Consider the following 13,938-nt stretch of genomic DNA (forward strand, 5'->3'; position numbering starts at 1 on the left):
ACACACACACACACACACACACTCAAGAAATCCTGAAGGCACTAGCACTCTATAGGCTAATGAGGAGGATGTGTGTGCCTTACATGAAAAAAAAACAGCCTCATCTGTGATTGTCTCATGTTTCATAGTCACTGAGAGCAGCTAATTGATATGGACGTCTAAGTTTGCCTCTGCTTTTCAATCTAAATTCCCATTAGTGGCTAAACATTCAAGCGAATCCACTTGACATTAGCTTGCCACAGCACACCAAATGGAGGGAGAGCAACTGCCCAACACCTGCTGTGTATACAAATCACTGAGAATATATCTCACCAGATCGAAATGCCTTGCTCTAAATATTAATTCAATATGTTTAAGATTATTATTCTTTCAATATGAAATTAGGCGACCTAGTGAATTTTGCGATGGTGTTTTATTTGGCCATCATGATTTGTTCCTAAAATATTTGAGCTCTAGGACATGTTTGTGTGTGACAAATTTCAGAGTGAAAAAGGACAGACAATGAAATAATAAAAAAGAATTTAGAGGAGGACTTGTTTTATGAATGAGGAATTGATGGGTTCATGAAAAACGTATGTTTCATTTCAGAAGTGGAGAAAGTTAGGTTTTTTTTTTTGTTTGTTTGTTTTGATTTTGTCATCAAAAAAGCATTTTGTAAATTTTGTTTTTATAGGGTCACTTCAGTAGCAAAAAAAAAAATTGTGAATTGGTATTCAGTTAATTTCAAAATAAGATTCAACAATGAATTTGCATCATTTAAAACATGATACTACCATTCAGACGTTTGGGGTCATCAAGGCTACATTTATTGGATCAAATATACAGTAAAATAGTAATATTGTGAAACTTACATCACTTATTTCTTATTAATCATGCAATTCTAAATATTTTTTTGTGAATATTTTTCCTGTGATGGCAAAGCTGAATTTTCAGCAGTGATTACAGACTTCAGTGTCACATGATCCTTCAGAAATCATTCTAAAATGCTTGATTTTTTATTATTATTATCAATGTTGAAAATAGTTGTGCTATTTAATATTTTTGTAGAAACTGACAAAATTTTTACAGGATTCTTTGATGAATAAAAAGTTCAATAGAACAATTTATTTGAAAGAAATTTTTGTAACAATGTAAATGTAAACAATGTTATTTCTGATTAACTGAATATATCTCTGTTTTATATATATATATATATATATACATACTGTAAAACTGTATTATTTGGAAGTAGTTTTTCTTTGATTTTACCTGTATTTTGAATTGTGTACTGCATTGCATTGTGTTTTCAAATGAATGGAAATGTCCTTGACATTAAAGGATAATGCCCTGGTAGAAAATCACCAGTACATTTTCCGTGTTTTTTTTTTTTTTGGGATGTATTGCCCAGCTATAGCTTTATCACAACCAGTATGTATTAATTCATAGTCCTGCTAGGCTTGAGAAACACTGAGTGGACATAACAGAGCCCTTAAACAGGTTGTGTTTATCTGTGCGGCCATAACAGAAGCTATTTCTCCTGCGAGTTAAGCACACAAGAGCCTCTAACTGAACCCCATTACAGCGTGAGGTCTGTGTTTTCATAATTATTTCAGCTAACACACAGGCAAACAGTGAGAGTCCTGGAATAGAGCTGCCAAACGATCACCTGCTCACCCTCTGCACATACACACACACCTTTAAGAAAAAAGACACACATTTTGTCTTCGACGCTGCATAATAATCCCTCCGATATTTCCAGGGCTTCGAGGCAAGATGACATAATCTCTTTTGCAATGAGCATGTGTGTCAGCCGGCAGCCAGTGATAAAATCACAAGCTCTTATCACAGACACAGATTGTGAGAAGAATTCAGCTATAATAAGACTCTGTGGTTACACTGACCACACAGGCAGATGTTTTAGTGCACACACACACTAACAACACACGCATTGCACCAGTGAGAGCTAATTGGCAGGAGAAGCATGGAGAGCTGCGTGGCGCTAGTCCCTCAGGAACATCTTCATCCTGCTCATCTTCCTCTCAGGATCCTGTACTGAGTCGAGCATCTGTGTGAATGCTGCTCGCTGGATTACACCTCACCAGATCACAAGACCTGTTTACACACATGCAAATATACATGAACCGCACCAGCTGTACACACCGGCATGAAGCTGTTAACTGTCACATATCTCAACTGCAGGGAGAACCCAAAGCAAAGTGAGAGTTTTGAATGCAGAAAGGTCTAAATGAGTTAGAATGTGCACTTAGTATGAATCTACATTTCATACATCGAACAGAATTTCAGGATATTAAAATAAAAATAAAAAAAATAAAAATAAAAATAAAAAAATAATCCAGAGTTCCACAAATAAAATGTAAAATATTTACTATTATTTATCATTTATTCTGTATTATTTACTACTATTTTAAATTACGTCCTTTTATTATTGCAGCTAACAGCTATTTTTAATTGATTAATTTATAACCTATTTTTCAGCTTAATAATTCACAATGGTACATTTCACAGGTCTAATTTATATTTAAAGAGTATTTTAATCTTTAAATTATCTTAATATCTTGCATAGTGCAAACACTTGCTATGTGGCACTATCCAAAGATTCAACCAATGGCATGTGTTTGGGGCAGGACTATCTGTTTGCCCAACCAATGGCAGATGGGAGTGTTCCGGAAACATTATTTAAATTAAATAAAAATGTAATATATTAAATATTTAAATTATATTGTAAACTTTTGGTAAATGAAGGAAGATATTTGGTTATCACCACCTCTATCTATCTATCCATCCATCTATTTATCTATCTACACCGAACAAAATTATAAACGCAACACTTTTGTTTTTGCCCCCATTTGTCATGAGCTGAACTCAAAGATCTAAGACTTTTTCTATGTACACAAAAGGCCTATTTCTCTTATACTTTTGTTCAGTGTATCTATCTATCTATCTATCTATCTATCCATCTAGCAAAATAAATAAATTTATCTGGGTAACATTAGTAGCAAACTGCCCAGTGTAACACTCAACCATGAATCGATCTGTGTTTAAAATGCACGCTATAGTCATGTGACCTTGACGGGAAGCTGATTTTAATTCAGGGGATGTTGCTGCTATCAAGGTCACATTATCTACTCAAGTGAATCAATAGAGACATTCAATACAGCACTTCACGTCATTATTATTACATATTACGTCTATGCGGAAACACACAGACCCTGACAGACCCGTACCGTTAGATCATGCTGCTCATATACTCCTTCAAAAAGCGTTTAAGCAGCTGAGGTGTTATTCACATAACAGATCCCTCTTTATGATTCATTTCTTATATTTAACAAAAGAAACACACTTGAACAAAAGCATCAAATTGTAATGGCTCAAACAAATGTAATGTCTTTCTTAACGATGGAAGATAAGAGGCAATTCAAAGAGCCAATTATAGCTGCAGCAAAGCACTTTTCCACAAAAGGAAACTGTCTTTTTTTATATATTTGGGAGGTTATGTGAATGTAACCAAATTTGAAGTCCAGTCACATATGGAGGGCCCATCGGTGAGCAAACCTATTTTCTTATCTCTCAGACACTCTTGGTCAAACACAGATTAAATGTGAGCGATGCATACTGAGAAGAGAGGAGCTTCACCGGAGGCTGGAAGGGGAAACTGAAAGCCTGGTGGACGAGGGGCATTTCAACAGAACCCAAAACGAATACAAACAAAGTACAGAGCATCACTGCTCTTTCTGCAAACCAACCCTGCTGTCCCTGCTGAAACAAGCACTGATTCAATTAGCCCAGGAGGAGAACTGACCCTCACTTCCTGTTTCTCTGTCTACTTCCTGTTACTTCCTTCCATGTCAAATGTCGAGAGTTAGCTCACCTCATTGCTACAGGAAGTGGACGTGCTTTATTCTCACATCTGCATATACATAGCTGTGGTAAGTCTGATTCATTTAAGTGATTCAGCTTGTTCACTGCAATAAATGATTCACAGTTAAAATAAAGGAATAGGATAAAGGAATAGTTCACACAGAAATGAAAATTTACTGAATATTTACTTATCCTCAGACCATCCAAGATGTAGATGAGATAGTTTCTTCACCTGAACTTTGACAAATTTGTCATTACATCATTCACCAATGGATCCTCTGCAGTGAATGGGTGCCATCAGAATGAGAGTTCAAACAGCTGATAAAAACATCACAATAATCCACAAGTAATCCAGAATGACTCCAGTCCATCAATTAACATCTTATGAAGCAAAAATCTGCATGTTTGTAATAAACAAATCCATTCTTAAGACGTTTTTAACTTCAAACTGTTGTTTCTGGAAAAAATAAGAGTCCTCTATGCATAATATTGCTTTCTCCAGTGCAAAAGTCATCTTGTGTGAATCAGGAGAGAAATATGCACAGATCAAGCATAATTTACAAGTGTATACAATCCAAAACTGTTCTAATCAAATATGTCGGTGGATATTGATGTGAGAGAACAACAGAAATTTGACTTTTCACTATAGGAAGCATTATTATGGACCCATATTTTGACCAGAAGTGACAGTTTAGAGTTAAAACATGATGAACAATGATGGATTTGTTTCTTACAAACACACAGCTTTTCACTTCACAAGACGTTAACTGATGGACTGCAGTCATGTGGATTACTTTGAATTGTTGAGATGTTTTTATCAGCTGTTTGAACTCTCATTCTGACGGCACCCATTCACTGCAGAGGATTCATTAGTGAGCTAAATTTCTCCAAATCTGTTCTGATAAAGAAACAAACTCATCTACATCTTGAATGGCCTGAGGGTTGGTAAATTGTCAGCAAAAATGAGACCATTAAGTACCTGGATCTTTTTTTGAAACAAAACAACGTTAACTGATGGACTGCAGTCGTGTGGATTACTTTGAATTGTTGAGATGTTTTTATCAGCTGTTTGAACTCTCATTCTGACGGCACCCATTCACTGCAGAGGATTCATTAGTGAGCTAAATTTCTCCAAATCTGTTCTGATAAAGAAACAAACTCATCTACATCTTGAATGGCCTGAGGGTTGGTAAATTGTCAGCAAAAATGAGACCATTAAGTACCTGGATCTTTTTTTGAAACAAAACATTTAGTTAAATACTGCTCGCCATCACTGTTCTACTCTGGTATGTACAGTAAATGAGTGTGTTTTCTATTAGTGTGCGAGTGTGTGTTTCAAAGTAGCTTCGCACACACTGTCAAAAGTGGCTAATAAGAACAGCTTGCATAAACCACTATGAACTTCATTCAGGTTTATCTTTATTTATTCAGGTTTTAAGTAGAGTAAAATTTATCAAGTGGATAATATGGTACAGGGCCATTTATAAAAAAATATATATAATCTTGCTCGCATCGCAGTACACTAACAAAGAAGCCTGAGGTAGAGATTTGTAATATAAAACCGCAGGGGCAAATTTCTCTCAGTTCATATTGTGTGTTTATGTGATGAGGGTGCAACTGTGAAACCTGCTACAACATGAAAGAAATCAGCAAAATGGAGCCGGTGAGGAGTTTAAAGGGAGATGGAGTGATACCCAAAGCTAATTAAGCACAAACATAAAAGCCAGAACCAGCCCCCAGACCACTATTCTGAAACACTAATCATAATGTAAAAATCCTCTTTATCTCACACTTATTGAGATCTGATCTGGAAACTGATCCAAAAGACTCTAGAAACTACTGGCCCCCGGCTCCTGTATCTACTTCACACATGCATGAGAGAATGACTCATGCAGATTTCAGGCTTTAATTCTCCTTTTTCATATTACAGACATATATACAGTAATCACACACTTTGATCTGCTTACACATGTAATCCTTGGCTTTTGTCCTCCTCTGTTATCTTGAGAATATCATTCATGATGAATAGTGTATGGCTAATTATGTAACTGCATTTCAGGTTAATTCAACATGATAAAGAGCAGAGGTTTTCAATGGGGATGCACAATGGTTTGTTACCACACTGATTATCGGCTGATATTATTAATGAATCTGTATTGGATGTTCATGCTCATTTCCACTTTTTTTAAATGTAGATTACCTCTGCCATCATCTACTGCTCATTTAAAAATGTAATCTTTAAAAATATGAATAATTTAATAATACCATTAAATGTAATATTTAGCCGATCTCAAAATGAATCTATATTTTTATACATTACAATGTTATGATGCCTAAATGTGTGAATGATTTTAGTTTTATAGTACAGAATTTGAATATATGAATACCCCACTATATTAGTATATATTATATATAGTTGTATTACATTTTTTTTTTAAATTCAAGTGTTTAATTTAATATTTAGTTTAATTTCGTTTCAGATTTATTTCAATTAACAAACAATTTTTAGCTAACAACAACAACATTGCTACGAGCATGAAACATCAAAATAATCTAATAAACAACTTGATGTCTAATATAAAATCTGGGTCTTGAAATAAAGCTGCCATTCCATGTAAATCCTGCAGCAGTTGTTGGTGTCTCCTGTTTTTAATTAGTGAAATTATCAATAGCTTAAAAGTCAGAGAATCAATAAAAAGGGCTGAAGTTCAACCATCAAACATTCTCTCACAATCATGCAACACATTTGTCAATTAAACGAGTGAACAGACTGAAAAAAGGGCAGTAAGTCATTATTAGTAAGAGTAGTGCACTATGGCACCCGAGGGGCTGGCCTGCTGTCAGCTTCATTTACACCCAATGACAACACACCAAGGGCCATCCCTCAACTAAAATTGAACAACCAGCCCTGTCGGCTGCCTGTAGCTAAACCCACACTTCCCATTCCCATTAACAAACCAACAAACATGCTGCAGGTCAACAGACTGTCACAATCAGAGCTGCAAATATCAATTCTGCCAGTTCTAGAAATGTTTGCCTACTGTCGCGCTATCGTTTAAAAGTCTTTATCTCATGCCATGATGCCATCTGCAGTGTTTCTGAAGCATATGGCCTCGTGGTGCTGAGCATTTAGCACCTACATGAGATTGCAAGGCCATCAGTCCCATGGACAGCTCCCTGGCCCACAAACATCAGCACCACGGACAGCTCCCTAACTCAACCCTGTAGTGATTCTGCTATAGGGTCAGTCTGACTCATCACAGACCTGATAATGAGCCAATTAGAATGGCAGCATAAGCAACAGTATGCTTCACCCTGAAGATCAATGAAGCCCAATAGAAAACCTCCAAAATTGTTGTGCTCGTTTGTCTCTGTGGCTTTATCAGGGTTTGTGCTCTATCCGAAGGGGCTGCAACTTCATTCGCTTAACAAGCTTTGTGGAAAAGAAGATTTGTAATGGCATTATCAAAATTGCAGTTCATCTAAGCCGATTGATATAACAGCACTTTTTTTAACTCTAACTTCTACGCTGTGGATGAATTCACCTGCTCGAAGAGGAATGAGTCTTTTATGTCACAAGTCTCTAAACCAACAATGCTCGCTCTTAATTAAGCACAAAAATGTCTAGCAGGCAATTAGCACCTGATTAAAATGACAATGACGTAATCTTTCAGGCTGAACATAAGAGTCAGAGTAACATCAGCATGCTTATATCCTTTTGCTTTGCATTTCAGGCTACAGATGCATTAATAATAAAGCAGTAAGTCACTTGAAACACTTCAAAATATAGTTATTATAAAAAAATAAATGTAAACTATTAAGATGGATCATTAGCTAAACTTTTGGAAGGCTGACATGCCGTATTTAATCTAAAATGTTTTAAACAGTTTTCAGTCGTGCTTATAATTATTATGCATGCAGTTTATAATTATTATGAATGCACCTCATATTGAGACCATATTTGTACATTTAAAATAAACTAACAAATAAATTAATAAATAATCACAGACATTTGGTCACATCTCAGAACCACTGAAAAGGAACTAGAAACCAAAAATGTTCTAAATTTGTTCATATATCATCAATATCAAGACAATATTTGTACATTTAAATTTAAAATAAATAAATATAAATAAATTGTCACACCTCAAAACCATTTACAATGAACTAAAATTCAAAAATGACTTTAATGTTCCAAATTAGTTTATATATTTCAATGAATGCAGCCTGATATTAAGACAATATTTGAACATTTAAATTTAAAATAAATAAATTGTCACATCTCACAACCATTTAAAATGAACTAAAATTCTAAAATAATCCAAATTCGTTTATATATTATAAATGCAGCAGCTTTATATAAAGACATTATGTCTACATTGAAATATACATTTAAAATAAATAAACAAACTAATAAACAAATAATTCTTCAAAACATTGTGAAGAACTTAAAAGAGATGTATTCCTTAAAATGTTCAAACTTTAGATATGTAAGTAAATCTGTGAACCTTATGGCTTGATTGTATTTCACAGCAAGTGATCTGCTACCAGCAATCATGCAAAGTCACAGCATGTGAGCGGAAATGCAATATGATTTTTGGACTGCCCTTAGACTAAGCAACAGACGTTCTCTCCTCATGCGGGTATTAAATCCCACGGGATTAGCGTTAGCTCACAGTCAGTTTGGAATAGATTTAACCGCTCTGCTCTCCTCTCTGACCCTGCCATAGGGATCGGAGTATTAAACAGACGAGATGCTACGACAACCCAACCTCTCACCTTGTGGCCAGGACATGACCTCCTAGCTTCTTCGAGTAGTTAACTTCATTAACAGTCACTACAAGGTGATTATTGAAATAAACAGATAAACAGTGTGTCCATCCTGTATACATCACACCCCAGAAAACAGGATGAACATCAGCTGTCATTCAAACTGAAAGAGGCGGGGCTTGTATTGAGCATAAGAGCATGTGTGTGATGTCAAATCAGGGGTGACAAGCAGTCACTGATCACAGAATAGGCTTTATAAAAGAGTTGTTTATGTGTACTTGATGAAGAATGTAAAAATCAACACCCTAGAAACCTTAGAATGCCTTTTGGATAGGGAAGAACCATTCACATTACCTGCGAAAATGTAACATTTATTTTTAGCCTCACACTGATTAGGCTTTTGATGATGACACTGGCTAACATTAGAAATCAAAGACTAATTTGGACTTTAAATAACTTCCAAAAAGGGAAATAGTGAACATTTAGGATTTTCTGTTTGGATTTCAATGAGAGTTTTGTGCTTCCCCTCTCCAACTTTGCAAGAAGTTTAATCTGAAATCCAAAAGATTAGTGCTAACCAGCAGTGGAGTGTAAATCTGCTGTAAGATCACAGAGAAAGCAGAGGATCTCTAGTGCTGCTCTGTGCTGGAGTTTATTCTCTCCACACATTCAGCACTGCAGAGGAGAGCTGACTCTTTATTTAAAGAGTCAGACCACCTATTAGAGATCTTAGTTACTGTAATTAGTGCAGCAACAGAGATGTTAACAATACCAAAAGATATATTTAAAAAAATAACTTACCATAAAAACATTGTCATAATTCCCTCATGCCATTACGAATCTATCAACACCCAATTACCAATAAGCAGAAACAATGTATTTATTAATTAATTTATTTGTTCATTTAAATAAATATGCATACATTAATTAATTAATTAAAGAGAGAAAGGAAGAAAGGGTATACGAATAAGAGACAGCATTAATGCTTAACTGAGAAAACACAGCCCAAAACAATGATTTAAATAAATGTATAAGCAATAACATCACAAAACAACTTAACGTTATTATTATTGTTATTATTATTATTATTAATACTAAAATGTTATGTACAATATATTTATAATGTATATTACGTATATATTACTGTAGTATAAATATTTTTTATAAATAATTTTTTAAAGTTTAAAATGCAATAGCAATTTTTTACAACAATTTTTTTTTTAAAAGATGATTGGTAAAAAAGGTTAAGTAGATTTTTGAAAAAAATTTGAACATCTTTACAACAACAACAACAATAATAACAATAATAATAACAACAGAGAAAATATACTGTTATTTTCTGCCAGAACATTATCCATTCATAAATGTATAATCAACAACATCACAAAATAACTTAATGTCACGATGCGCTACTGTGAGGAGCACGGAGCAAGGAACGAGGAGACGAGGAGTAAGCTTCCAACAAACAGACTTTAATTGACATCAAAGGAACCAGGAACACACACGTAGCGGGGAAAAACGACATTCAATACCAGACGAAGGAACTATGGACAGGACTCACTTTAAATACACAAGACTTGATGAGGGGATGACGAGACACACCTGGAACTCAATAAACAATTAACAAGGGAAAACTAGGTCACGGGAGCATAACACACACAAACAGTTCATGGGTGTGACACTTAACATCATCATCATTATTATTATTGTTAATATTACTATTATTATTCATACTAAAATATTACATACAGTAAATTTATAATGTATATAGTATATATTATTGTAGTATAAATATGTATTTATAAATAATTTTAAAAATGTTAAAAATAAATAGCAATATTAAATATTAAAAAAATTATGATTGATGAATAATAATAATAATAATAATGTATTTAAAAAACCAGCACATTATCCATTCATTTGACAGACATTTCCGTTAATTCTAAAATATATCATAATACAGTGCAAAATTCAAAATACAGGTAAAACAAAAAAGTGTTTAAAAAACACTAAGAAATCAATATGGAAAATTCCTTCATATTAATACAGTACACAGCGCCCTTTGAAATATAGTGCCACCTATTTCTTTCTCATGTTGTGTTTCACAGCAGAGAGATGATAAAGTGACAGGTTTGACAACATGAGTGAGTAAATGAATTTTCATTTTTGTTTGAGTTACTGCTTAAAACACACAGATCAAAAGATGTGCAACTCCAGTGTCGCTTCAACAATCACCTGTATGAGTGAGTGCTCAACCCTGCTGCATTGATGAACCATTACATCACTTCCTCTCCCCCTGCTTAGCACTTTTGACATGTGCCTCACACCTCAAGCGACACAAGTGTGAGAGTGTGTGTGCGAAAATATCACAAGAACTGTAAAACAACAGCTCTGAGGCACACAGCGACAGCAGCTAACATAGAGCTAATTTCTTTCCTGAGAGCCACTCACTCGCCGCGCTAACCGCCCCTTAAACGGCCCCCAACACGCCAGCACTCCACACAATACCCTTCAGAAAGCACTTCATCAGCCGGCCCCATGCATATATTCATAGAGATATGCAAAAAGCTTTATGCTTGTGAAGGTTTTTCTTTTCACAAAAGCCTGCAGAAACACCTTTGAGAGAGCAGGAATTGCTCATGCGGGGCGAAGACCTGTCCGTCACACAGATGAGATGCAAACATATTACAGTACACCCTAAAGTACAGTTTAGTCTCTGATTAAACTGTGTAAAAGAGACTGGTATTGTGCACTCTGAATACCATGCTGCTTTTCCCAGTGCTAGACAGATTGGTTGTGGTCTCATAGAAGAAACACTGCTGATATTAGTGTGTTAGTCACACAGGGCCGCAAGGCACACAGTCACACACACATCCACACCCGGCTGATAAACTGGCCTGTCAACACTCCAACTTGTGTGCTGAGCTGCTGGATTTGAGACTAGCAACAACACAAATGGATACACACATACACAACGTCACAGAGCGACATTGCAGCGGGCATGAGGGAGGACGGGAACCCTTTCATCCTCCAAAAACTTGAGAATCAAATAAAAAGATTCACAGAGCTGCATATTTGGAAGGGTGATCTGATTCACAGCTGTTGTCTATTATAAGAGGCTGAGCATGTTTCACACAGCAATGAGCTGGAGTTAATGTGCTGTAACCGGTTTGGGGATTTGGGTGTCTGCTACCTAGGCAACGGAATCTAGAAGGCACAGTGACATGATGCGTTCACAGGAAGACTGACACTGTGTCGTACCAGGCATGATGCAGCAGCAACAGCCAATCAGAACAGTGCATGGACGGGTTTTCTCTGTTTGATCGCTGTCACACTTACAATAAGCTGTACAATGTAAAACACACACTGGACTTTTCCCATTTGGACACTTGCAACAAATGACCAACACTTTTCAAGCAAAACATTACACATTAAAAAAAAAACTATTTAAAATAACCTTCGGACCAGTTAAACGTAATTGAAAAATCTCGGAAAAAGGAAATTGAATTTTTTATGTATGTATGGATGGATGGATGCATGCATGAATGTATGTATATATGTATTTATTTATTTATTTTTAAGAAATAATCATAATATTTGTTTCTTTTAAGATTTATTTTTGGCCTTTTTGCCTATATTTTGATAGGACAGTAAGTATCTGACAGGAAGCGAAGTGGGATAGGAAAGGGATCAGGAAAGGTCCACGAGCCAGGATTCGAACTCGGGACACCTGTAGTGCAATGGCGCTAAATTGTAATATTTAAAAAATATTGTAATATTTAAATGTGTAGTAAAAGCACTCATTTTTAGTCATGCATTAAATTGATCAAAAGTGACATTAAAGAGAAATGTTTTTTTTTATCAACTTTCTATTAATCCAAGAATATTTAAAAAATATATATAAAAAAAAAATACAATGGTTTCCACAAAAATATTAAGCAGCACAACTGTTTTCAATATCGATAATAATAAGAAATGCTTCTTAAGCACCAAATCAGTATATTAGAATGATTTCTGAAGGATCATGTGACACTGAGGACTGGAGTAATGATGCTGAAAATTCAGCTTTGCCACCACAGAAATAAATTACATTTCATATTTCATTCAAATAGAAAACAGTTATTTTAAATTGTAATCATTTTTCACAATAATAAAATTTTTACAGTATTTTTGATCAATTAAATGCAACATTTTGAGCATAAGAGACTTACTGACCCCAAACTACTTCTGAGAAAAGCATCATTAGGGCTATGCCTCAGAATGTAAAACCAAATAGCCGACTTACTGCCAAAAGACAGACTTGCAGCTACAACTTTTTTTTATCACAACACATCTGACACTTCCAGGATGTTCTGGCATGAACCTGACTTTCTCAGTCTGATCCAGGCTCATCTTCCTCAGGCTAAAAACCAAAACTGACCCCATAAGTGACTTAAGACAAAAACTGATCTTAGGTCAGAGACTCACCGTTGACTGTGAGGTGCACCCAGCTGCCGTTGTGAAAGGTGTGGTACTGTTGTTCCAGCATCAGGACCTTGCACTCGTACCAGCCCTGGTCTTCCGAGCGAACCCTCTCAATGCGTAGAGATGACTTGCCATGCAGGCTGGCTCGGCCTGTGGAGTTTAGAGACACATAAAAGATGTGAGAGATGCTCTAACAGGATCCAAAACATCCATCTACCACAAAACAGCAAGTAAACTGTTTAAATAAGTCAGTTTGAGACACAAATATGACTTAAAGGGATAGTTCACCCAAAAATGAAAATTCTGTCATTAATTACTCACCCTCATGTTTTTCCAAACCCCTAAGACCTTTGTTTATCTTCGGAACACAAATTAAGATATTTTTGATGATATCCGAGAGCTTTCTGACCCTTCATAGACAGCAATGCAACTGATATGTTCAAGGCCCAGAAAGGTAGTAAGGACATTGTTAAAGTAGTCCATGTGACATCAGTGGTTCAACCGTAATGTTACAAAGTTACGAGAATACTTTTTGTGTGCAAAGAAAACAAAAAGAACGACTTTATTCAACAATTATTCTTCTCTGCGTCACTGTCTGCCGCCATTCATGAGAGTACCGCAATGCATCTCGTAGCTTCATAAAATTACGGTTGAACCACCGAGGTCACCTGGACTATTTTACCGATGTCCTTACTACGTTTCTGGACTTGGGAACATTAGAGTTACATTGCTGTCTATGCAGGGTCAGAAAACTCTCGGATTTCATCAAAAATATCTTAATTTGTGTTCTCAAGATGAACGAAGGTCTTACGGGTTTGGAACGGCATTTGGAACTGCATATATATA

General features: G+C 35.5%; 1 protein-coding gene across 3 annotated transcripts in view; it reads right to left on the reverse strand.

The window, feature by feature from the left end:
• igsf9bb (immunoglobulin superfamily, member 9Bb) overlaps nt 1-13,938 on the reverse strand; it is a 127,159-nt gene that overhangs the window by 75,556 nt on the left and 37,665 nt on the right. For all 3 annotated transcript variants that reach the window (XM_016492946.1, XM_016492945.1, XM_016492947.1), the window contains exon 3: nt 13,096-13,242. In XM_016492946.1, coding sequence (XP_016348432.1) covers nt 13,096-13,242 — 147 coding nt within the window. The remainder of the gene's footprint in view (nt 1-13,095; nt 13,243-13,938) is intronic.

Source organism: Sinocyclocheilus anshuiensis, unplaced genomic scaffold (genome assembly GCF_001515605.1).
Source record: "Sinocyclocheilus anshuiensis isolate Anshui unplaced genomic scaffold, SAMN03320099.WGS_v1.1 scaffold1208, whole genome shotgun sequence".
In the NCBI taxonomy this organism is placed as follows: Eukaryota; Metazoa; Chordata; class Actinopteri; order Cypriniformes; family Cyprinidae; genus Sinocyclocheilus; species Sinocyclocheilus anshuiensis.